At 44.4% G+C, this 27412-nt stretch overlaps 1 protein-coding gene across 4 annotated transcripts in view; it reads right to left on the bottom strand.

Moving 5' to 3' along the window:
* Positions 1-27412, bottom strand: part of epha4b (eph receptor A4b) — a 115390-nt gene that overhangs the window by 33533 nt on the left and 54445 nt on the right. For all 4 annotated transcript variants that reach the window (XM_061241413.1, XM_061241412.1, XM_061241414.1 and 1 more), the window contains exons 4-7: positions 10195-10350; positions 6640-6975; positions 3996-4108; positions 2248-2410 (exon numbers count right to left, since the gene is read on the bottom strand). In XM_061241413.1, coding sequence (XP_061097397.1) covers positions 2248-2410; positions 3996-4108; positions 6640-6975; positions 10195-10350 — 768 coding nt within the window. The remainder of the gene's footprint in view (positions 1-2247; positions 2411-3995; positions 4109-6639; positions 6976-10194; positions 10351-27412) is intronic.

The raw sequence follows: 27412 nt of genomic DNA, 5'->3' as shown, positions 1-27412 counted from the left end.
ATGAAATTTTGAATAGGCACAATTTCACCAGCACAGTGTCAAATGATGTTCACTTCGATACAACAGACCTCATTGCACTGTTCAGTAAGGCCCTGAATGCATTAATACCTGCTCCTAACCCAACCTGTCTACTTTAAACACCTGACCCGGTACCCGGCCCACAAATGAAAACTGAATCTCATGCCCAACCCCATTCATGCCTGACACAAAAGAAAGAATGACAATAAGAAAGGGAAACAAACATGCAGGTAAGAATGTTGTAGTGTGAGAATGCTTTTCATAAAGCTCTAGTTCTAACCAAAAATGACTCAGATGTAGACAAACTAGCAAAAACATCAAAACACATTTAGGCATAGGCATGAAGCCAGTAGCGAACTATTTCAATGAAAACGGCTTAATCAAACGGAAGTCATTAATTGAACACTTGAATTAGGGCACTGCCTGGGTGTCATTTGGTGGAGCTGGAAAGGATTACTGCTATAAGTCTCCCTTCCCCTGCAGAGCTAAGAAAATGGCTTTCACAGAAGCCTACAGGGTTAGCTGTGGTCGAGGCAATTAAGGACCATGAGCACAAAAACAAATATAGAAGAAAATGAATAGTGTTAACCGTTTCTGATATGAATTTGCTGTAATTCCTTGGCAGAGCTCATTAGTATGCATTTGCATGAATGGTATTCCTGCTTTTATACCGTCATGTTTGAGAAGGGCTTTGAATATTTTCTTAATGAGGCCAACTAGTTTGTTAGTTTGACATGCAACAACTTCATCAAAATGTTGCCTCACATCAGATTTACTTTTCACATAGTCAATACTCTGACCTTACACCGATTGTGGCAATACTCATGGTCATGTACAGCCATGGCTTTATCAGATTATCTTTATCTGCTTAAGGTCGTAATCGGTGTATTCAAATCCTGATTAAGACACGTGGATTTTAGCCCAATCTGTAGATTTATTTGTGCATGCAGACATCTTAAATTCCCTTTTTCCTTTTTGAAACTGCACATGCCCGGATGAAAACGAGCATGACCGCTGTGGATACGGTTTTCCTGTTCTGCACACGCCGGTTATGGAAAGAAACATGTAAACGCGGCTACATAAACGTGGAGTAATCACATTACTTAAATCCACTCCAGAAAAGCTACAGCGAGCAGCACAGATGGCAACTCTTAATTTTATTGGAAATACAGTATGTCAACACCATGACCAAACCTGACATTTTATCGTCGAAAAATAGAGCAGACCCAGCCAAGTCATACCCAGTCTCATTGAGCACGGGTTATATTACAGGGTCTTTCTGTACAGCCCTAAATGTCATGTGATGTCTAAATCAGCAATTACAGAAATCGGAATGCACGTGTATACAAACATGTACATAGAGATGAATTTTAGACAGCTTATTCATTGACTGGATTGTTTGATCCACACATACAGATAATAATATAGATATAATACAATATAGAGGGATGTCAGTGCTGTAAATACGTAAATTGAATCAGACCACTGGACTTGCGTTGTGTTAACATCACATTACAGTGGGGTCATCTCGAGGGCAGGGTTGGGATGGAACAGATTATGGCAGAGGATGTGTTGGGCATGGGATGGAGGCTATAGATTTTTTTTTTTCAATAAATGCATAAATCTTCACACATGAAATCATATTTATTAGTCAATCATATAGGCCTATAAATATTTGCATTCCGGTAGTCTATGTGATGACAGTGTATTGATTTCTTTTAACAGTCTTTTGTACGTGACCTTATTCGAATTTTGGGCACTTGGGCATGTTTTACAGTGGTGTTTTTGTATAGTAAAATTGCGGATGCTAAAACTGTGGTTATTCGGTGGTGGTTTTATATATCCTAAATCCTAATAAACCTGGTTGTACGCTAATCTAAATACTAGTAAACATAGTACTCTGTTACGGTTTACTATCTGTCAGCAGTGCGGTGTTCGGTAGGCTATGTCACAGCACCGCAAACTTTACAACTTATCTTAACAAGTATCTTATATTTAGACTTAAACTCTTATTTCTATTACTTTTTTGCTCAATGAAACAAGACAACTGCCAATGAGGTGAGAAAGTTTGACTTAAAATTTGTAGTCGGTAACTAAAACAAGTAAATTTTCTACTTGAGAGAAGAAAATAAAGATATTCGTTTTTAGCCTTATTAGAAGACTAAAGACGCTTGTTAGGAGGGCTATATTTTGCAGCGTGGTTGAGGCGGGGACAGCGGGGAGCCTCACCTTCGTGACTGGTCTCCAGCTCGATGTCGCCCCCGTAGTTTCCATATCCGCCGTCGATGCTCGCCCGCACGCGGAACACGTAGGTAGTCCCGGGCTTCAGTCCATCCACGGTCAGCGCGTTTAACCGGGTCCTCAGAACCGTGTAGTTCTGGTCCCTCTGGTTCTAACGGGGAGGAAGGAACACAGTCTCGTTGGAAAATATAGAAATGAAACACCATCGCTGCCTACTGCTTCCTATTTTATATAGGTCAAATGCGAAAAGAGAAAACAATCTCACTGACCTATTTATTGTACAGATTTGAATATGAATTTAGGAGGAGATAAAAAAATTGCATTTCAGAAAATTTATAAAAGCTTACAGTCAAAAAATAGGTTTCCCTGCAGTGCAGCTAATATCTACAACAATAAATAACTCTGCAAATAGAGAATGGAGATTTGTGTAATTAATTATGCAGATTCTTTTCAGGGAAAAGGTACACACTTAAACAGATGTCGGTTTCGGTAGATGGATGGCTGGCTGCCTGACTGATGTCAGATTACTCAGTGGAAATCGTTTGAGTTCTGCCTTAAATTTTCACTGTATTCAAGCGTCAATGTTGCTAACAGCTGTTCAGTTCATTATACAGCATTAACAGATATGGGGAAAAAGGGTCATTCATAAATGTTTGGATTCACACACGATAAACACCTCATTAATCTAATGACCAGCCGGTAACTGAATTGCACGCAGTTGCTGCCAAGATGCAAATCAAACACTGGATGTGGTTGACACAGACGGATTACAGAAAACCAGGACATTTTTAATCCAGAAAAACAGCTGCCATGTACAATAACCGCATCGATGAGAAACAAAATAACTTCCTTCCCAAGAAACTGCCAGTCCAGTGCACACAGAAAAATAATTCAAATAATGATGAAAATAACAATGGCTAATATTCATAACACCCACGCATGCAGGTACATAGGCACTGACACACACACACACCCACACACATATTTTTTATGCATTGCATACATATGCAAATAGATTTGTTCGCATATACACCCATACCAAAAATACAATGCAATAGGCAACACAAGCATACATAAACCAAGCCACAAGGAATGCATTTGGTACATCTGAATCCATTTCCCAGGCTTCGAAAAGCTTATACTTTCGGAAACATCCTGCCCTGCCCCATCCAAGGCACCTGCACCTTAAATCATGGGATGGGATGAGTTGCCTGAACAAACTGGCATCTCTTAACTTCATATCCCATAATCACCCGCATAAATCATATACACCACCTGCATCACATGGTCACGCACTCAGGGCTACTCCAAAAAACATTTCATACATAATTAAACCTTGAAAAAGTGCTACATTTTCAGTGTTTTAAATAAACAGCTTATCGCCACGGTATAGTAGCTTTTCTTCCGCTTTCCTCGAGGAAAGGAAAAGGGCACTGGGATGGCATGGAACAAATATGAATATTGCATATGCGGTGACATTTTTGCAAATTATTCCAGTAAACTACAATCATGTGACATGACAGTAAAAGCTCTCCGCCCAGCAACAATAAAAAGAAGGCAGCTTGCTTTCACTGGTAGGGTAATGATGGGTCAATAAGGGTAGTGATTCCCAGAAGTATGATAACAGTGTTGTTCAATTAACCAGTTACAGGCCCGGAATTGCTTTTATTGTGGATGAACAGGGCCGGAGCAGGGAAATCTGCGGAGAGGAGAGGGGAAGCTCCTGGTATACGTACCTTCTCGTAGTAGGTGACCTCGTACTCAACGTTGGCCCCGTTGGCACTCTCCGGCCCCTGCAGAGCCAATGTGATGCTGTCCTTGCTCTTCCTCTTCATCAGCGTCACGCTCACTGGAGCGGCCGAGGGAGGGAGGAATAGAGAGATAGAGCGAGGGAGAAGCAAAGAAAGAGCGAGATGGGGGACAGAGGAACAGAGAGAGGGGGATGCAGAGGTAGAGAAAGGGAGAGAGGGTGTGAGAGAGACAGAGAGTGGGAAGAAGAGGGAGATAGAGAGGGAGAGGGAAAGAGAGTGAGACAGAGGACAGAGGAACAGAGAGAGGGGGATGCGGAGGTAGAGAAAGGGAGAGAGGGTGTGAGAGAGATAGGAAGAAGAGGGAGATAGAGAGGGAGAGGGAAAGAGAGAGTTAACAGAGGAACGGTGGGGTGCAGACGTAGAGAAGGGGAGATTTGGAGAGTGTGTGTGAGTGAGATGGGGATTGGGAAGAATTGTAAAAGAAAAGAAGGAGAAGGGAGAAAAGAAGGGAGACAGAGAGGGAGAGGGAAAGAAAGAGAGCGAGATGGGTGACAGAGGAACAGAGGGATGGTTGGAGGAGGTAGAGAAGCGGGAGAGAGCGTGTGAGAGAGACGGGGATTGGGAAAAAGAGGGAGATAGAGAGGGAGAGGGAAAGAAAGAGAGAGATGGTGATAGAGGAACAGAGGGAGGGGGGTGCAGAGGTAGAAACGGGGAGATTGGTAAAGAGCGTGCGGGAGAGCAGGAGAGGGAGAAGGAGGGAGAGAAAAAGACAGGATGATTGAGGTTGATTACAGGTGCATTAGAATGAGTGCACATCACAGTGTGGAGTGTGCGCATAATTAAAGGCAAGGTTTTTGCACAAGTAGGGGGTGGAAGGGCTCGGATGCATTGAGAGAACCACTCTCTCTTTCTATGTAAAGTGCTTCGACTACGGGCATGGAAGTGCAGAGTACCAGAAGTTAATTTCTAAACCCCATTCTCCTGCCATCTGAGCACGAGCTCTTGCAGTCAGATTGAAAAATCAAGGGTTCTCCTTGAAAGGGTAGCAGCCGACCAATAGGCGCGCTTGCCCTCGACCAGAGCACCTTTTCTATGCTTTGGCAACACGTACTGTAGGCGTTTATTAACACGGCGACAAAGAGTCCGTCCAGAGCGGGCCTGTCTAATGCTGCTTCTGTCGGCGGGGAGAGGAGAGTCGCAACATGGATGACACGGAAACAGCCCTTTTAATGGCAGTTTTTCACCAGCCGTCATTACGACACGCTTTGCATACGGTGACACGCTTTGCATACGGTGACACGCTTTGCATGCGGTGACAAGCGGTAATTAGTCATCGCCACCCCGGCCCTCGCCCATCATCACCTTATCTCAAACTCTCTCGGAGGCACTCGCCAGGAGCCAGCGGAGCCCCATGCATATTCAAACGCATCGCTTTCCTGGCCGCGCAGGGGAGCGACACGATTTCCAGGTTACCAAGGTTACGCGCTAGGTTACAGGAACGCAGAAGAGACCCCCCCCCACTCATTTCGGTTACTTGCCTTCGTTTAGCCGCGTCTTTTATATCGGGTTCTTCTCAGCCGGTAATGTAATAAATGTCCCTTGTTACTCTTTCAGACACTACATCAGATTTCAGTGGTGGTTTTAAACATAAGAAATCCATTAAGTATTGCAGTAGGCAATATTTGCCAGGCTTTAGCTCTAAATGTCATTCCAGTGCCAAGATACTGATGTTTTTCCAGTTAAACATGTCATTTATTTTCCACAAGCGGTAAAAAAGAATTGTGGGTAATAAAGTGCTCATTTCTCATTTACATATCTTATCTACTTTTTTATTATATTTGGCAGTGAGCAGGTAGTTTACTATAGAATTAATTTCCTATTACTGGACAGGTAAAATGGGATAGATAAAGATTTGGCATTCACTGCAACTTTGGAAAATGTCTAAGCAACATTGACTATGAGTATTGACGATGTTATGACTTCTTAATGAAGGAGTTATAAAAGCTTCGTGAAGGTTCCAAGATAGTACACGTGTTAAGTGTGACTGAAACATAAAACATTCTGAAAATGTTAAGATTTTATGAGCACTATTTCATGTACAGATAAAATAGATTATCTTGTCAGAAACCTTCCATTCTGCTTTGCTGGTTGTGATTAGTTCAGGGTAAAGTCTGATTTGTACAACCCATGTGACAAGTTGTATGATGAAAATGAGGCATTTTCAACTGAAAAAAGGCACGTTTTGTCAGTGTCATGCACCTGTAGAATTTGGTCGCAGACAACATCATGTAAAAGGGCCTGAGTGTGCGTAATGTTTACTGGACACGACCGGCCAGATGGAAAACCAAAAGTCATTGTCAAGGACACGTGTTTTCAAAAAATGTAAACAGGCTGTCAGGAGTTGTCATACTGCCACGAGTTCGACATCCTGTTACCATAGAGACAATAGAACCCTCACTGCAGACCGTCGCCGAAGTATAAATGCAAAATGTTGCGCAACACTTTCATTTTTTGAAAGTCACTTATCGAAGGGTCATGTGACAAAGCTTAAATCAGGCTTTAGGGCTCGATTCCTTGGAAAGCATCGGTTTTTAGAACAGGTGCGGGGGGGGAAACTTAGGACACACACCTGTCTGGCTGGTGGTGATGTTGACGGAGGTTAGCTGGCGGGGGCTGGGGCTCTGGTCAGACACGCCGTTCACCGCTTCGATGCTGAAGGTGTAGTTGGTGTGAGGCAGCAGGTCGGTGACCTGGACCTTGGCCAGGGCCAGGCCGAACTGGCGGGGGCTGAAGTGGAGGCCGCTCCCGCAGGGGCCGCACTTCCTGCCATCCCCCGGGCACTTCCTGCAGTGGACGTTGTAGGTGACGTCCCCCCGGCCCCCGCTGTCCCGCGGCGGGCCCCACTCTAGGGCCACCGAGGTCTCGTTGATGGTGGAGATTGGGTTCTCAGGAGCCGACGGAGGCCCTGGAGATGCAAAAGTGGGGCGGTCGGGGGATGGACAAAATGGAGAATTTTCACCAGTGAAAATCCTGGCAATACATAGCAGAACAATACAGTCTTAAAAGTAAAAGGAAAGCTATGAATTATTAGTGGCCAGTGGTATACACGTACTGACCATTGCACATAAAATCCAAAATGGCTATTTTATTGTCTGAGATTTCATTTTTCAGAGTAATTTAATTCATTATCAGATTTTTAGTCCTCCACACAAGTCCATAATCCTATTTTAATCCTGTTCTCAAACATATTTTTGAGTGGTTTTTGAAAGCTCTGTTGGCAAAGATGCTTTAGCTGGTCTCTATAGTCCACACATTGCAGCTTTGAGTCTTGGCTATGATATTCGCCAATGAAATAGCTGGGACCACAATGGTGGAGGACAACTGTCCACACCTTGCTAGTGCAGAAAAGGTTTCATGACCAGCTTGACCAGCTCAATTTTCAAGCTACTCAAGCTGGCACAGCTGGATTTTACTGTAGGGTGGTGCTACTCTAGGTCTCCTGGAGTATTGTGTCAGCTGTAATGTGTAAAATAATCACTGTCTTGCAAACAGGTTGCAAACAGTAAGCAAGTGTTCTTGCATCAGTGCTCTTTATGTGGGGACAGGCTGCATTACATTGACTTGAGAGGCACAATTATAAATTCAAAATTATCTTTCGAGCCTGTAAGTAGCGCTATTGATTGCTTCCAACAAAGCAGAACAACCATTTGAGCTCATTGGGTTCAGGAAGAGGGTAGCACAGAAAAACATGGATATGCCACAATGTGGCAGTTGCTGTTGGTGTCCGTGAAGTGGGTTTGAGATTAGCACTGGGCTGAGTTGCTGGCGCTAAGCCGATCCTGTTCAGCTCATGTGCTGAGGCGTGGCAATCAAATGTTTCTGAGAAGCAGCCCCAGTGACTTCAGACGCATTAAACTCTAATGTTGTCGTGCTGTAAAGCAGGGTGTGCGAAGGGCAATTTGCTACAGTTTTTTCCCTTTTCTGCACTTCTCTCTCCCTGTGTGTGTGTGTGTGGGGGGGGGGGGGAGCAGTGTGTCACGTGGGAATCTATCTTGCCGAGTTCGGGTGATGCATGCATAGAATGCAACTGAGATTTGTGTGTGTGTGTGTGTGTGTGTGTGCGCGCGTGAGCATGTGTAAAAACGTGTGAACGTGTGTTTAAACAGCGCTATTGGTCAATTTCACTGCCGTGGATCTGCCGTTTATCCTGGGTTCATTTAAAGCGGTCGGGGGGTACTGCCTCCCGCCAGGCTGAGAGGATGAGTTAATGGCCGAGCTGCAGCGGCCTTCCTGATGACAGGTCGTCACATTCCTCCCTCCTGGTGAGCCCGGCAGACCGGGTCCTCTTCCAGGGGGCAGGGGGCTGTAATTGGGGTTGTCACCGATAAATCTGGTGACAGGAAATGATGCGTAGCCTGAAAGCCTGATATCCCTGTCCCCTGATTAACGCCGTGATGAGCTTCATCTCCTCATCTCCTGGAATTCCTTAACACCCTCGGCTGTGCCCAAGGTCGGCTGGAGGGGGTGGGACACACACACACACGCTGTGGGGTCTCATAGCCATGCAAACACACACACACACACACACACACACACACCCAGAGACGCTGGCGTGTCACACAGCACATTACTGATGGATATTTATGCCTTCACACATACAATTAGCTCTGCTTACCTAGCAGTATAGTCTCTATAGTGGAATATTTGTGGCAGTTCTAATGACACGGTATACAAAAGGTCACCTTTCCCCTCTCGTTAGCATTGTTTATAGAACTGGTTGTTGTCCTGTTACCAAGGTGACCTCAGACCCCGTTAAAGGCAATAGTGTTGGGTAGTTGTGGGCTGATGGACACTAATAGAGCTATAATATCACACTGCCTTTATTATCTCCGTATTCTCTATGAGATGACATGCTCTCTCTCTCTCTGTTTCCCTTTCTCCCTTTAGAAATGTTCTCTTCCCTTCCCGTCTCTCAACGGTATCTCCCTCCGCCCACCTAAGATTGCAAAAATGCTAACGCAGTAACAATGAATGTCTGCCCCCCTTCCCTCTCAATCCCCTCCCCCTCCCCCTCCCCCTCCTAGACAGCAGTTTTTCTCCCCATTTCCCATAATGCACTCTGATTAGACACTGAATACTCCTGCCTCAGGAGAGTACAATTAATAAGAGTAAAGCAGCAGCGGGGCTGATCCCCTGCCTGGCCGATTGGCGGTTTTTGCGCTTGTTTGACAGACGGACACCAGGCAGTAGAGCACACAGTGAAATGGCCCCTCACATACATACGCTTCCGAGTCCTCCACTTCATATCAGGTCTGCTGACAATCCAGTGAGCTTGTGTATTTCTGCTCTAGGAGATCTTTATTTATTTTATTTTTTGCACCCATGGTGTAAAGTGTGCCTGAAAGTCTGTTTCCAAGAGGGATAATAACTACAGCAGTGAAGATAAACTATAAATAGCACTGCAGTCGCATAGGGATAGGTAGAGTCTACAACAAAGAGCATTGAATCGTCTGCCCATGGCCAGACATACGTCAGTCATCATTCACTCGTTTGTGTGTGTTCTAGGTTGAGAAAGTCTTTTATCTACCATACTGAGAGTGATCCATGTATGCAACATATTACATTATTACATTATTGGCATTGGCAGACGCTCTTATCCAGAGCGACGTACAGTTGGTTAGACTAAGCAAGAGACAATCCTCCCCTGGAGCAATGCAGGGTTAACGCCTGTGCGGATCTTACTGTGGCCACACCAGGGATTGAACCACCAACCTTGCGTGTCCCAATCATTTACCTTAACCACTACGCTACAGGCCGCCCCACATTGTTTGTTCTAGCTCATTTTTATACATAATGTTGGAATAGCATAGATACATTCATTAATTTGAATTAGAATGGTTATGGTAATAGGCTACAGGTATTGTCGTTATGGACAGGGCCTGTGGGCAAGTGGAACAAGACCACGTCCTTGCTCCACTTTTTTCAGCCCTGTGTGTGTGCCTCAGGAAAGGGGGCCTACAGTATGTTTACCCCAGGAAGAGGGACCACTGTACATGTGTGCTCCAGGAAAAGGGTCCTACTGTATGTGTGTGCCTCAGGAAAAGGGGCCTACTGTATGTGTGTGCCCCAGGAAAAGGGAGGTACAGTGTTAGAGGGAGTGGTTTTTGAGAGTGGGGGCTCTTACTGGTGCAGGCCATGGAGCGGGGGTCCAGCTCGGCGCGGTAGTAGCCCTTCTCACAGGTGCACTCAGAGGCCTTGTCCTGCAGGGAGTAGCTGTGCGGAGGGCACTTGGTGCAGTACGAGTCCATCGACAAGGCCTTGTAGAAGCCAGGCCTGCAAGCTGCAGGAGACAGACACAAGGAAATGCTGCTTACAAACAGGAAACATGCTGGGGTACAGGCGATTTTCAATTATTCACAGTTTTTGCTCATTTTTATTTGTGGACTGCAGTGCAGTCTGTAAGTATTTGGCACATCGGCTTTCTACTGCAGCACATTGGATTTGAAATGAAATGATGAGGTTAAAGTGCAGACTGTCACTTTGAATTTGCGGGTATTTACATCCATATCAGGTGATCCATGTAGGAATTGCATCTCTTTTCGTATATAGTGCCCCCATTTTAGAGGACCAAATGTAATTGGACAGTAGGCTTCTCAGCTGTTTCTGATTAGTCAGGTATATGCAATTGCTTCCTTGTGGATATACTATGAAATCGTTCAGTATCTAGTCTTGATTCTAGGCATTTAATTGCCTTGATTTGAATCTGTTCATGGTGTTTGTCAACATGAGGATGAGTGTTGTGCCAATGAAAGTCGAGGAAGCCATTATGAGGCTGATAAATAAGAAGCAAACAGTCCAAACCAAACATAGACCAAACTATCAGCAAGGTGATGCACCAGAGGTAGCACAGAGGCTATGTTTCATCTGTTGCCCCTGGGCAGGCATGAATAATTCCACAGCAAAGTTCAAAATTAAAAGAGAGAGATAACTCCATCCATTAAAATGATACGACAGTACGCACATTAAATTCTTATATTGTGCAAACGCATTTACACAATTATAGATACAGATATGGACACAGAAATTACCCAGGATGATTTTGCTACTTTTTTTCTTTTTCTATTTTTACATTTCTTATGTTCGCAGAAGGACAGTACTGCCATTTGCCTAAAGGGCAATATCTGTTTTGTCTTTTTATAATGAAAGCGAGATATCAATCCCTAACATAATAATGCCATTATCATTGAACATACCCTTTAAAAAAGAAGATTCAGGCCAATATATGGTCAAATATTAGATCTAAATCCAAGAAATGAATTTTAATATGTCAGATTAATGCAGCACATATTTGTAAAAATATCCATCACCGCTGCTTACATGTGTGGTATTGCATAGCCATATCTAATTGATATTAGATGATATGCTGAGGTCAGAACTCATCATTGAAATAAAAATGAATATATGCTTTCTACATGATATAACAATGTACTGCATTTCACAAACTAGAAATAAGGCCAGGGTTGAACATGCTACTACATGCTTCATGGTCCTACTCTGGCTGAGTCGGTGTGGATTTTGAGGGACAGCCACACTCAGGCTGCGAAATGAAGGCGCATATTCATTGTGTCTAAACCCAGGCGAATGACCCATTTTCCCCAACCCTCTGCGGAATACAGGCAGACATTAGAGAAGAATTCTGAGCAGCCTCTCTACTTACACAAGGGACCCACTTGTCCAGCGCAAGCAAAAAGTGTAATGGTGTGTGTGTGTGTGTGTGTGTATGGGTACGTGCATGCGTGTGTGCGTGTACGTATGGGTAGGTGCATTTGTGCGTGTGTGCGTGCGCGCGCATGTGAGTGTATTCGTGTTGCGTGTGTGTGCGCGCACATGTGTGTGTGCATGTATGCACGTGCATATGGATAGGTGCATGTGTGTGTGTGTGCCTGCGCATGTGAGTGTATTCGTGTTGTGTGTGTGTGTATGTGCGTGTGTGAGCCTGTGTGCCTATGTGTGTGTGTATATGTGCGTGGGTGTGCCTGTGTGCCTATGTGAGTGTGTATATGTGCGAGTGTGTGCCTGTGTGCCTATGTGTGTGTGTATATGTGCCTGTGCGTGCCTGTGTCCCTATGTGTGTGTGTATATGTGCGTGTGTGTGCCTGTGTGCCTATGTGTGTGTGTATATGTGCCTGTGCGTGCCTGTGTGCCTATGTGTGTGTGTGTGTATGCGCGCGCGTGTGTGTACATGCATGTGTGCGTGTGTGTGCGTGTGCATGTGTGCGTGTATATGTGCGTGTGTGTGCCTGTGTGCCTATGTGTGTGTGTGTATGCATGCGTGTGTGTATGTGTGGGGTAGGAGGGGGGAGGGTATATCACGAACACACTTTCAATTTACTTTTAAATGAAACAGGAGAGACAAAAAGGCCTCCTTGTTGGAGCTGAATAATTTGTGAGAGCGAGTCCTTGATCGGTGCTGTTTAACTGAAATCGCATAGCCTGCTTGTTTGTCATCCCCTGGCAAAGCGCTGCGTGCCTCTCGAGAGGAAGAGCGTAAATCCTGGCTGGGAAAGAGCAGGGAGCGAACGAGACAAATGCGTTGGGCTGGCAGGCCGGGCCTATCACGGGTGTCGGAAACGCAATTCAGCTGATGGATCAGCGGCGTGATGAATCCTCGCTCGCCTTGATTGCGTCTGCGGCCGCTGAAGGTCACGGATTTAATCAAGGAGGCCCGTGTACCCCGGGCGCCGCCGTAAATAACGGCCGGATCGCCGCCCCGTTAAACTGCTCCCAGAGGTCTTCCAAACCCGCGCTGAATTATGGGCTATAACCGCGGGGTTGCGCCGAGCAGGTCTGTGAGCCGCGTTCGGGAACAGAACCCGCACTGCAAAATTTGTCAATCTTAACAAGTATTTTAGTCTTATATTTAGACTTAAAATGTTATGTACATTACTTTCTTGCTGTTTAAAGGGCCCTGTGAAAAAGCGATACAACAAAATTACTTTCCGGGTCAGGACGACGAAGCCCACGGCCAGAATGTTGTCTTTTTTTTGCTGAATAACTCCTGAAGAACAAAGATAAAAGTACATTCTAGATGCGTGCAGATTTCCTTATTTTCTACTTTCTTACTTTATTGCTAAATAAGACAAAAATACTGCCAATGGGGTAAGGACATTGGCTCATTTCAAGATTTGCCAATGGGGAATTTCACTCGTGAAGCAAAAATTTAAAACAACCTAGTGTTTTCTATTTGAGAGAAAAAAAAAGAAAAGATTTTCTGCATCATTACAAGACAAAAGCCCTTGCTCAGACAAACCTTTATTCTCAGAGCAGATTATTGACCCAAAGCGCACTCCTCAAGAGTCGGAAAGAGAAAACAGACCGGAAAACAGGCCGCGAATAAACAACAAATACTCAACAACGGTCTTCTGAAAGGCCCAAGGCCCAGAAGAAGAAAGGGAAAAAAAACGCATGGGGATGTAGGCTGCGCCATTCCTGAAGGGTCTGACATTCCCCGCTCTCTGGCTTTGAGCCGGGGGGGGCTTTGGTGGTCTCCGTGCGGGGCTTGTCTGGATGTCGCGGGCCGCCCAGCTGGCCGTCTCGGCGGCTCTCCACGGCTGTGCGATATCTCTGTTCTCTCAGGCAGTCCGCTCGCGCGGCGGTTGACCCTCCCCTCCCCCACCCCGCCTCAGGCCGCTCTCCCCGCCGCATCCCTACGAGCCGCCGGTGCCTCAGATCGGCCGCCCGCGTGACCTCGCGTCAGACAGCGCACTAATTCTAAAGCGCTAGCCTGGGCTGGAGCCAGGCCCGGCTGGCAGGCCTTTCCATCCTTTGTCTCAGCGCTTCTATTCTCGCTCCTTCCAGCCCACGCCGCCTTCAGAAGAGCCGCTTCTGCCTTCCAGCCCCCTCGCCCCCTCGCCCCCACGCACGTGCCAGCATGAGCAGCAAGATGCGCCACAGAGTGAAAATGAATTTTTTGATAAATGGTCAACAGCCTTGAATAAATGAGGAGGTCATGATGAGGCAGTCGGTTTGAAATCCGTGGAGGAAGATTCCGGCACGCTGCTTCGTCCCTTTCAGGACTAGTCCGCCCCTTACAGAATGTCGAAAATGAGAAGAAAAAAAACACTTTGCCCCTAAAGGGTTAATGCAATCGTTTCGCTTCTGCGCAAGCATCGATTTGGGTAGTAAATCGAGAGAGAAGGTAAATAATAAAGAAAAATGCATCTCAAATATCTTCAGGAGGTCTGTCCTATCAAATATTAATATACCTCTGACTCCAGTCCCTTGGATGCAGCGATCAATAGCTTTTAGATATAATGTCCTAAGGCTACTGTCGTTGGCACAGAGATAAAATCAGGAGCTGTTTTACTTGCAATTTTATTTCATCACTACTTTTATCAAGTAGTATTCATTTTCCACTGTTTTTCATTATTATGAAACCTTAACTCACAATGACTTCATCAAAATGTAAAGGTGTAGGAGTCGCCGTGCCTGTGTATGTGTGTGTGTGTGTGTGTGTGTGCATCTGTCTATGTACAGTACAAACAATACCCTGTAATAAAAGCTGAGAATAGGTGCACTTTAAGTACATGGACTGAATTGGTTGATTACCCATCTAAAATTCTGGAGTACAAAGACCAAAAAAAAGTAATCATTATGGAGCTCACTGTGTACATGTGTGAGTGTGTGTGTGAGTGTGTGTGTGTGTGTGCATGCATGTTTATGTACACAGCATTGACCATTTTTCCCATTTTCAGCACTGATATCATAGCTAATGGCCCTGGGTTTAATCAATTATTATATGAATTATTCAATGATACATGCACTCTCGCAGTTTCTTCAGTTCAAAGCGAACAAGACCGACATGATTCACTTCCTGCGGTTTACAAAAAGGTCAAATCAAATCTCTGCCTTTGAGACTCACTGCGAGGGGGCTATGCCCCCCCGAGAGCTCTCTGTGACAGTCAAATCACATCTCTTTGCCAATATGCACCGCAGACAATATAGCACGAAAGATCTTAATAGGCGACAAAAAAGCCATAGAGACAGAAAGGGCACTTATGCTACATTGCTTATTATTGTTATCTCTTAAGGAAAAGATTCAATGTCACAAGCTAACAGCCACCATTTCACTTGTTCCTTTCTGTGAGAAATTTAACAGCTTGATCTTCTCAAAGAAGAGATGGCATTAACTGTCGCGGAGACAAGCCATCCATTCTCAGCATGTAATAGCCTAGAAAGGAATGGCTGATGGGAAACAGTGCCAGAGATACACGCTTACGAGCAGTCGGGACCATGAAACATAACAGCAGATGCAATTGTCCAACCTTTAAATAAATACTACTTTCTTTGTTACCCGCTCCCCTTTCCCCAATGTGTCAAATAAAGGAAAATGTAGCTGCCAAAAACTATTACCAAATATGTACTGCAAATCAGCACCTCTTAACAAATGTTTTATCTTGTAATGAGACCTAAAATCTTTTTTTTAATCTTAAAAAGTAGAAAATACACATTAGCTTGTTTAATTCACTGTTTGCTTGACAAGTGAAATGTTCTTACCCCATTTGCAAATCTTGAAATTAGTCTTTAAACTGTTTCATCTCATTGGCAATGTTTTTGTCTTATTTATCAAAAAGGTTATAGAAATAATATTTACAGTCAAAATATAATACTAGAATGCTAATTTTTTGGTTTATGCGGTGTGTGTCTCCGTGTAGGGAGGGGTAAAATGCAAGGAGCGTCTGGAGGATTGGGCATGCCCAGGACTGGCCCTTCAGTGTCCTGGGAGCTTAGTAAAGCAGAGGCAATGAGGCACAGAAAAATAGACCTGTCAATCATCACAAACTCCACCGGCCTTTACCAAAGGTGTGATATTAAAAAAGAAATACCAGTATGTAATATCTAGTCGACAGTACAACTCAAAAATAAATAAATGACCTGTCACTAATCCAAAATAAATAAATAAGAAGCGCAGCCCTGTAAACAGCTGTGAATTAGTCTTTAGTGGATTATGGAACGGGATGCGAGAGGAAGTGAGGGTGTGACATCATTCTTCTGGATTAGGCTATGTAGCTCGCAGCGTGAGCCATGCTGTGGCTGCTCCTACTGTACTCTCCTGCTCTCTGTGAGATAAGCAAGCGTGAAGGAATCTCCGGTGTAGTACTGCAGCGTCTCGGGCAGATTACCCTCAGCAACAGCCACCGTGCCGTGTAATATTAGGAAATGGCGAGAGTTGGATTGCTCCTCGGCTTATGAAGAACTCTGTCTTTGTGTAACACATATTCAGCTTTTGCAGGGAGCGGAGAGGAATAGACTCAGATGAAGATGTGACATCATCCAAACTGCCGCCCTATATACGGTACATTAAATAATGATAGCTCTTCGATGATAGCTACGTATATACAAATAACAGCAAATGTTTTTAAATGTGGGGGTAAGGGGGTAGCTGGGACACACACACACACACATGCTCATGTTTGTTATCACTATCTGCTGTTTCTTTGCAGAAATGTGTCTTTTTTTTCTCAGTTACATAAGCAGCTAACTGCACTTTCAAGTCTGGGAAGGGGGGGGGGGAGGGGAGGGGTGGGGGGAGTGGTAGGGTAGTGTCACAATGGTTACCAAGGCAACAAACTCCCAAAAAGGGAACTCTTTTTTGTCCCCGCTAGTCCTTTTTCAGCACAGAGATTTCATGGGATTACCCATGCTTCCGCTTCGCTCTGCCCGTTTAAAAAATTGATGCGTTGAACAGCGGCGGAGAAGGGGTTGACGTAATGGGTCCTGACTGTCAGGAGTCCGCCGAGGTTGGGGGTTGGGTGGGGTTCGGGTCGGCGAGCGAGTGCCCTCGCAGGAAGTCGCCTGCTGTAGACCGCTAGCCTCCGGCGAAGACAGTCCCAAACGCTAATCCTACTGGATAAGCGTATTCACAGCACCGCACACTTTACGAATGTTCTGATGTATCCTCGCTGAAAGAGCCGAGTTCCGGCTGCGATTACTCATCACTGAAGGGGCAGGATGCATTTCGCCGTCAATGACTTGCAACTGCAAGATGACGTTCAAATCGATTCCAAGTTTGTTTTCCGTTTTCAGTGTGTTCTGTCATCTTTGATAGTCACTCCACCAGGTATCACGGCTACAAGATGGGCCTTGTGTGTGTGTGTGAGAGAGAGAGAGAGAGAGAGACTGAGAGAGAGGCAGAGACAGACAGAGAGAAAGTGCTACAGGAATGGGTCTGCCTTTCCGACGTCTGGTTAACGGTAATATGAGTAGAACTCCCCCTTAGATGTGATTAACATGGCTGAGACAGCAAATTCCATCTTCTCTGTTTGGGTGGCGGAGGGGGTGCCCTCCTTTGCCAAGCAACTTACCCTTTAGACCAGTAACCGTGCCACCAATGCTCACTTCCATTTGAGCGTTGTGTGGCGAATGCAGATTAAAATAAAAACCAAGTAGCTTTTCCCATATGTATGTTTCACAGCTTATTAAATTGATTAAACACAGATGAGGTGATACAGTATGTATATGATTCACTGATGTGAGTAGCCAATGAAATCAGAAGATTACTTTCCACTGCATACTCATTTGCCTGTAAATGAGGACATGGGGTGGGGGGGTGGGGGCATGTCATCACCAAAAATATGCCCAAGCAGCACCCCGACACATCATTCCAGTACAGCCCCAATGACCTGACAGCAGACGTCTCTTAGTCAGCTCCGCTACAACACCTTTGAGAATTAGAGAATGAGTCACCTCTGAACCATGACAAAATCACTTTGTGAGACACTCGGCAGCATCGGGCAGGTCAAACCTATATCAAAGACATTGTGTAGCTGGATACACTAAACAAGGTCCCACTAAACAAGGTCAATTTTTTAAAATCCAAATTTCCCAGTTTAAATCCTCATGTGCCTCAAACTAATGCTCCTATAGAGTTACAGTACCATTTATCCCAACCTAACCCCCCCAGGGAGATCTGAGTGGGTGTTACATAAGACCCTCTTTGGCTCTTCGGACAAGGGATTTCCATTAAAGCCAGCCCCACAGCGGATTGTTCCAGACGCCATCACGGCCGATAAGAAGTGATGGCAGTCTGTCACCACTCGGGACGGGTGAGCGATGGACTCGTTTGATAACGGAAACTTTCGTCAATACTATTCTCTTCTTCATGATATTAATATAAACAATAACATTGTGTTTAAGAATTCAATTCAATAATACCCTATCCTCCGACTACTCGTGACCTTGGAATTATGAGGGTCTATCTGCGTACTTGAAAGCTTTCACATCCGACACAGAAAAACTGAAATGCACGGCAGTTATTCATAGATCAAAATGACAGACACCCTAAAAGTACTCTGAATGTACAATACCAAATGTACAAAATCCTATCAAATTGCCCTATAAACAACATATTTATGACACAAACTTTGTCAAAAATGTCAGAACCTTTTAAATCTAAGGTCTCGTACTATGAGTGGGCTGTTACACAAGCACTACTCCTACAATAGCCTGTCAGAGACTACTACTACTACCATGACTACAGCTTCTGCCACTGCAGCTGTTACTACTGCTAGAATTACAGCTATTATGGTGTACTTATCTGTACTTATCTGGAATAAGACTATCTGTAAATTGAATGTAATGTGTGGTAATAACCCGTCATATGCGGACATTTCATTCTGTAGCATTATTAGAGAAAAAAGGGGGCTTCCCTTAGAGTGAATTAATTCTGTGCATGGCAAATAACCTACATTTTTCAAAAATGTCCTTCTAAAAGTTCTGCCATGCAAATAGTACTCTCAAAACCTCAACGACAATGTCTGTGTGTGTGCACGGGTGTGTGTGTGTCTGTGTGGGTGCACAGGTGAGTGTAACCTCTATTGTTCAAGCTAACAAGGCAGCACTGATGGCCACCTGCAGTAGGAGGTAGATACAGGCAGACAAGACAGAGAACAATGTCCTAATCGTTCTGGACAGTATTCCGGATGGAGCAGATTGCACAAAATCCTCGCTGCGAGCTCCTTCTGTCTCCCGCTCACCTGGGAGGCACCGGCACAGACAATTCCTCTGCGCCGCATTGACTTTGTGTCATGCGCCGGAGTGGTATACGTTTAAGACCATCTCTAAAGCATTTTAACTGTGTTTTATGGAGCGCTGCATTGATATAAAATCAACATGCAACTATTCCACACCGCTGAGCAGGAAGAGGCCCGCTGAAGTTTCGACTTAATAGTTGGACTCCAGCCTCCATTTTTCATCTCCGTACAAGCCGGGAACCGCTGCTGCAAACGCATTCATCTAATCTGCAACATTATCAGAATGGGCCATTGAATAATTGCGCTTGTCGATGACAAGCCGGGCTATTATAGGAAGGAGGCAACGCAGCTAAAGAAAAAAAAAAAGACAATGACCGTGAATGCATTAAAAAAATCTATAAAACCGATGTCATTAGTCATCATTTTTGCTCTTTTTTCAAAAGCCCTCACTGAGGGCCTCACAAAGAGAGGGGAAGGCAGCGAACAGTTCTTTAAACTGTTAAGCTGTTTAAACGGTAGTTTGGAGAAAGCCATTTTGATTGAGTGGCCAGCTGCTTATTCTCACGCTTATTAGCAGCTTCGGGCTGAGAGCACAGAGGCTGAAAGGCCACCATGTCTACCTTGTCGTCATAACGATGAGTCACTTTGGACTTTTGACCCAAAATGTTTTGACTGAAGTGGAAAGCAGATGTAAACTATTCACATTTTGGCCCCATTGGTGAAGACTTTCCGACCTTTCCCACCCAAACGCACTCAGACAGCTGACACTCTCGCTTGCATTCTGCTACCTGAGCTGGCAATCAGGTGATATTTTGACACTGAGGTACGTGTCCAAATGTCAGATTTGCCCTGCTTCATTATGTTTTTCTAAGTAACCCTTCAGCTCACTGTGCTCTAGCCCACCTCTCTCCTGGGGTTTTTCTACTTGATACACAGGGAAGGATTTTTTCCATATATAATTATCCCAGCTTCTGAGCACCAGCATTTCCCTCAGTACATTAGCCAGACTGAAGCACATCTGGTTCAAATGTCTGCTCTTTAGTTTGTGTTAGAGCCATTTTCCTCATAAATGGGGTGTACACTCAGTGCCCACTTTATTAGGTAGACCTGTACACCAGCTTGTGAATGCAAATATTGAATCAAGCAATCATGTTGCAGCCATTAATTCATAAAAGCATGCAGATGTGGTCAAAAGGTTCAGCTGTTGTTCAGACCAAATGTCAGAATGGGGAAGAAATGTGATCTAAGTGACTTTGGTTGCAGAATGATTGTTGGTGCCAGAAAGGGTGGTTTGAGTATCTCAGACACTGCTGATCACCTGGGATTTTCACACACAACAGTTTCAAGAGCTTGCAGAAAATGGTGCGGTAAAAAAAATTGCAGTGAGCAGCAGTTCTGCAGGCAGAAAAATGTTGTTAATGAGAGAGGTCAGAGGAGAAGGGCCAGACTGATTGAAGCTGACAGGAAGGTGAAAGTGAAGAAAATTACCATGCATTACAACTGTGGTATGCAGAAGAGCATCTCTGAACACACAACATGTCAAACCTCTAAGTGGATAGGCTACAGCAGCAGAAGTCTAAAAAGTAAGACTGATACATACCTAATAAACTGCTCACTGAATGTATGTGCTGACTTATTTTAAGGGGACTTTTTTGTAGTCCAACATATTTGTAGCTAACATATTTGTTTTTTCTTGTTGTTTTTTGGTAGCCCAGAGGACTTCTGTGTGGAATCATGGTTTGACTGCCTCTTGCACACACATTCTCAGTACTGCCATTCCTCTCTTATCGCTGGAACCAATAAAAGTAAGCCGTTGGGCTTTCTTCCCCACTGCTGCCAATCAGGACCCACCTCATGCCTCACAGTGAAGCCTGGAGTATATACAGTAGTGACATGTAGTGTGCGCTGATCATCAGGTAGCATTCTGGGATACAGGATAACCCGTAATTGATTTTACTGAACTGTAGACACCCGCCATCTATTTTTATTGTGTTAACACATCCTTTTTAATCCTTGCCAAGTGTGTACAGATATATACATTAATTTACTGAATGCCTACCAGCAAGATAATTATCTGGTGTATTTCACATAGACCTGCAACGACAGTAATTTATCAGGGCAGAACTAGCTGTTTTGCCCAACGAAGACGTAAAGTGCTTGTCACTAAACACTTTCCCAATGTACAGAAAACCCTTTGTAATTAGTCAGTTTTTTTTTAGCACTAATGTGTTTGTGCACTATATTTCAGGGGCTGGGCTAATCATTTGTCTGGCACACATGCTCCCAGTTAAGTGGGGACTTGTATTACAAGAATGAACTTGCATCAGTCTACACAATTCGCATTAGCGTAAAATTTCTTGCCCATGAGAGAGCTGGACCAGTTTGGATGGAGGGTTCATTCTTTGAGAATGGGGCGGGCGGTGGGGGAGGGGGGGTTTGTCAGCTCTTCTCTTTTCCCCTGCTTCTCATCTCCAGCCGAACCACCGCGGTTAATCTGCGGGGGTAAAAAACGGTCTTATTCCGTGCTGACCTTCACCAGTGGAGGAGATAAAATAAATATTAGCGCGGGAGCGCCGGGGAAGGTCACGGTCGGCCCCCGACATCTGATGTTTGTTCTGCTTTTGCCGCACGTTTTACGAAAACGCGTTTCCGTGTTTCCAGCCCGTAGTGGGAGCACCGGAGACCGTCTCCTAATTCCATTCGACTCCTTGGAAAAAAACTGAGCTTTGCTTTGCCCTTTACCTCATCTAATGGGCCTCTGACGGGAGGGGGTGGGGGGGGGGGGGGGGTGGAGGGTTGGCTCAAGGGGGGGGGGATGGGCGGGTTGTGGTGTCAAGGGAGTCCCAAATGGGAGGCTCTGTTACCCATGGTCTTTTGCAGAATTACAGATACCAAAAAGTAACCTGACCCCCATCCTACTAATTTCACGCATTCCTACGAATGTTATTATCTTTAGCAAAAGATTAAGACCACATGTACCTTTTTCTGTGTGTTTGCTTTCGGTCTTTTGAGTAGATGGGGTGGAGGTGGGGAGCAAGATCAATTGGAGTCATGACCCAGATGGAAGACTTTCCCTTTTTGAAATAGTTCTTGTGAGAGGGATTTTGGAAACTGCTCCAAGCTCTGAGCTTTGAGTGGGAGTCATGTTGTCAAATGCTTTGGTGTGCTTTCTACCTGTGGAGAAATGAACTCTGTACCTGTAGCAACCCACATCACCCCAGCAGGACTGGTTGAGTTCCCCTGGGCACAGGGGCAATTTGCCTGGAGGAGTGTACCAAATCTGGAGAGTACCGAATCTGCTCTGTGTGGTTGTCTGTGTGTGTATAAATGGACTGGATCAGCTACATAATGTTTACAGTGGGTATGACAGATAAGAAGGTAGATGAATGTATGATAACTGATCAAATTTTAGCCCTTTGTGTGTGTCTGTGTGTCGGCTTGTGTGCATTTATGCAAGTGTGCATGCCTACACGTATGTGTGTGTGTGTGCGCGCGCATGCGTGTGAGTGTGTGTGTGTCCGTCTGTGGATTTTACGCATTATGCAGTGCAGTTTAATCTCTGACATGAGGGAGAGGAAATGGAACTGTAAACATATAACAGTGCCCAGCACTATCTCTACTGTTCTGACAGGGGACAAGGGCTTTGCCCTTCAGCACACCCACACACTATAGATGTTGAGTTTGCCCACTGCGGATAGGGCTAAACCAGACTGATTCTCCACATGGTAGTGTCAAACCACAACTAAACACCTATCTTAGACTAGTTTACTATTGGTTTTGTCGGGTTAACTGACAACAGCTATGTTGTCTGTGACTTTCCCAATTCACACAGGAATTGAAATGGGATGGGTTGTACGTGTACAGTTGTAAAATATATTTGTGGGCATGTAAGTGCATTCAAAGGTTCCAAGGATATCCTATTATTAGTTTGCAAAAAAGCACTTCATAAAAGCGTTATCCATCAACTGCTTTAACGGCCAGTTGCCAGATTAGTATGAATGTAATATCTTGTAGGTACACTTATAGTGACTGTCTGGAATGTTCCCAAGTGACACTAATAAGTATTGGTCTATTAGACTATTACATCTGAGGTGTGTGGGCGCACCAAAGTTTAAGGAAGGCTGTCAGAAGCAGCCTTCAGGCTGCTTTTTAAATCATTACCATAGCTATTTGTATGCTCTGATGATTTTTAAGCCTCAGGTTGTCTCAAGTAGCAGCTAGCAGGCCAGGGTCAACAGCAGATCATATGTGATAGATTCATAGTGTTCTGCCAAATAAACCTCGATATACAGATCTGCACAGAAGAAAGAAATGAACAATCTCTACTGACTTGCTTTGTCAGAGAACACACTACTTTATTTTCTACTCTAAAAAATAAGACTTGAGACCTTTATAGAATTAAAGACTTTGTAAGAGACTTTTTTTTGGTCTTCCATCCAACCCTTTAAATTTGATCTCCGGTTTAAATCAGTGAAATGGAATTCACAAGACTCACAGAAATTAATTTTTGGCTCTGATCTCACCTCAGAATCTAGTTTCACTGAATTAGCATCTGGCTCCATTTCAATTATATCAGTGAAAGCTTTTTTGTGTCCAGCCATTATTGCAGAAGGACTGCAGTATTAAGGGTGGCGGTAAGCATTTATGTGAAAACTGTTTAGTGCCACAATCCTACTGAAGCACTTGACAACAGTAACATCCTAGACAATTGTTTTAATGTACTGCTAGACTCCAAAAAAATGTCTGCACTCATCTACAGAGTGGGTATTTTTATTCAGATTTTTTAATTCATTTTTTCAGGCCTGGAGTTAATGCTTAATATTAGATTCTATAGGCTAACCAGATGGTCCTGTGATCCGTCTGCATAGAGAGGTCCTTCCTGCTATTTACAGAAGTTTGCAGTTGGTAATATGGGTTTCTGGTCCTGTATTACAGATTATGTAAAGTTGTGGCCAAGGATAAAACATCTCGGGTGTTGTCCTTGGTCATGAATATTTACATTTAATCAAACTGGAATGTTTTGTTTTCAGTGCTAGGTAGACAAAATATTGAAGGTTAAGAATACAACCGGTGAGTTGTTTCGAGTATATAGTATATGGAGGAACTTTTTTTTGAAGAGATGGAGATGATGTCTGTTTTCTTGGATAGCACATGAGTGATGAGGGGTACCTTCCTTATTGATAAGCTGTCTAATATTGAGGTGTCACTTTGGCCACTGTCATCAAATGGATTGATTGCCACTCCGAGATGTCACGGGACATCATCTGGGCAATGAATCACGAGTATTACTTTGTCAAAACGGATCTGCTCCAAAATGTTTGTATTTAGCAGCAATGATGCCTGGAACTGTAGGAGAAAGGTCAGAGCCAAGCATAATGTGCAGATTAATTACCCCGTCATTCAGCTGAACGTTAACTGTTACAGTCTGGTGAAAGGATCTTCTCAGTGTGCTGATAAACCCAAGGACGCTCTCCTGTAACACATTCTATCCGTGTACTTGTTTATATCACATCTATCACATGTCAATCAGGACTGCACAGCTGAAATGATTCACCATAGCTTTAAAGCAGACAGGACTTTTCTGTTCTGGGCTCAAATTAATGGGAAATAAAGCCAGCTTTCCGAGGATATTTCAATTATATTTCCATTTGGTTGTGGGTTAATGTTATGAGAACATTGTAAGAACATTATGAGAACACATCTATTGTCACAGAGAACATTCCAGGCACATCTGGCGCAACCTGTTAATGATTTTCATCATTCGGTCAGGAAAGACATGAGAGGACACATATCAGTATCATCTCAATAACTCAATATAGCTCTTAATAACCAATACATGCAGTGAAATGTCAGATGCATTAAAAATTGCTTTCCTGATGAAATTACTGACCAGCCAAAATGCATTATATATTATTAATTATTCCAGTTATTATCTCACTGGAATAACAGACAATGTTCCAACTTAAAAATAAATAATAAGTCATCCTGCAAAAATCTAAGTTTTGCCTTAATTTCTGGGAATGTTCCGCAAACAAAAAAATGGTTAGCTTTTGATTTTGCTAGTTTCTGCATGTAGCTTTGGTTAGGCTAAGACAGAAGTGTATACTATGAAGTGGTTTACTACGTAGTCTGTAGGCCACACGTAAACGTCTAGGTCAGAAGGAAGACCTCCTTTTGCCTTGTGCCCCACATTAAGGCCAGGTTGGGGGACAGGGCCCCAGAGTGTCTCGCTGGCATTGTTCCCCATGCAGAGATTTCGCCAGCTGGCTGACAGTGATGGTTCGGGCCCTTGCCCTAAGGGCGTGAAGCCCCTGAGGACACCACATGGCAGGTGGCCGCAGTCCTGCTACTGGAGAGACATGCTACACACAGACATCCATCAAGAGCCGCCGTGAGTCAGGTGAAACAATGGTACGAGGAGTTTGACAAGATACACCCCCTCCCCTTATCTCCATCTCTCACCCACTCTCTCCATCTTGCCCTCGTGTCTCCTCTTCTTTCCTCTCTGCCTCGTACTTACACTTTCTCTCTTCATGTCACTCTGTCCATCCCCCTCCCTGTCTCCATTTCCCTCCTTCTCTCCCTCTGTCACATCCTCTCTATCTCTGCTGTCTCGCGCTCTGAATCTTCTCCCCCAACAGAATGCTCAGTGTGTTGGTACATGGGGAGGCGCTGGCCCATGGACAATGGAGCAGGACCAGGGCACCCAGCATATTTTAGCTCTCTATACAGTCGCCACCTATGTGCTCCATCAATGAAAACTATAAATCCCTGCCCCTTCATTCCCACAATACACGTGGGGCGACATGGCTCAGGCAGTAAGAGCAGTCGTCTGGCAGTTGGAGGGTTGCCGGTTCGATCCCCTGCCCGGGCTGTGTCGAAGTGTCCCTGAGCAAGACACCTAACCCCTGAATGCTCCTGACGAGCTGGTTGGCGCCTTGCATGGCAGCCAATCGCCGTTGGTGTGTGAGTGTGTGTATGAATGGGTGAATGAGAAGCATCAATTGTACAGCGCTTTGGATAAAGGCGCTATATAAATACCAACCATTTATATGAATCCCAGGTAAAGAGACATCCTATGCACTTCCAGATGACAGGAGGTCCCAGTTGGAGACAAGTTTGCTATATTACAGCCACTACCCTTCATAAATGTGCATAATATGTAGTAGGGAGAGTGAGCATTAGTTAAGGTTAATGTAAGCAGTGTTTCTCCAGAAGGTTTTTGTTGTAACAACTTGCACAAAAATGAAAAAGGTATTTCCATCTTAAATTGAGAGTTAAAATCTTATTTTACCTTTTGCTAATACAGATGAAAATATTGCCAATGAGGACAGTTTGACTCATTTCAAGATTTGCCAATGGAATAAGAAAATGTCACTTGTCTAGCGGATCTCATTTCAAGAGTGCCAATGGAATAAGAAACAGGCTAATACTTTATACTTGAGAGAAAAAAAGAAGATCTTGAATCTTATTACAAGACAAAAATGCGTGTTAAGACATTTTGGCTCCAAGTTGGTTGGTTCCAAGGACTCGAGTTGAGAAGCACTGCAGTAAAGAACAAGAAGTCAGGCCTCTCTCTTTTACCACTGCGGGCTCCCAGAATGTTTTAATGATGACAGGGTACTGAGGACCCTGTTGCAGCCCTCACTCAGATATGTGAGGAAGGCTGCCAGAGAGGCTGCTATGATGGATGGCAAGCTGGTGGAGTCTGGACATGGCTGGGCCTCTGATCCCACCCCCTGCCGCCCCCTGAGACCACTTCCCCAGATTCTGTGCTGCATGGTGATGTCATGTACCCTGTGGTGAGGCAATGCTGACAGTTGACTGCCGAGCGTGCCTTCTGGACCTGGGATGTTCCTAAAGTCATTCATGGCATGTTCATTGATAGTTTCAATTATGTTAAAAAAACTTCTCAAAGCCCTATTATCCAGTGAGCAGCCCCTTGTTTAAAAGCAAACTTATTGAGAAATACAAAGACTCCTTGACACGTCCCATGTACCTGTAGTTGAGAAAACGGCTATATAAAGTACTATTCCTTAGCAATGCAAAATGTTCCTCAGAGTAAAGTCATTGTTCCCTGACTGAAATGTTTATTTGGGGCAAATGCACATGGTCAGTCTGCCCTGTGTAAATAGAAGTTGGCCGTGAGAATGAGTTATTAACTGGTTCACCTGGTGGTGGTGTGCCCTGGGGTGAGCCAAAGACAACTGTGAGGAAATCCTTAAGAACAGCAGGCTCCAAAATGAAAACAGAGAAATGTCACCCCTCGCACCTTTGAAGAGAAATGAAATGTAGCGTGTCTGCTCGATCCACTTGCAGATGAATACATATGAATGCATATGAATTATTGAGAGCGCTGAACTGAAAATA

This window comes from Conger conger, chromosome 5 (assembly GCF_963514075.1).
Source record: "Conger conger chromosome 5, fConCon1.1, whole genome shotgun sequence".
Lineage (NCBI taxonomy): Eukaryota > Metazoa > Chordata > Actinopteri > Anguilliformes > Congridae > Conger > Conger conger.
The sequence above is the reverse complement of the archived record's forward strand: the minus strand, read 5'-3'. Positions and strand labels throughout refer to the sequence as shown.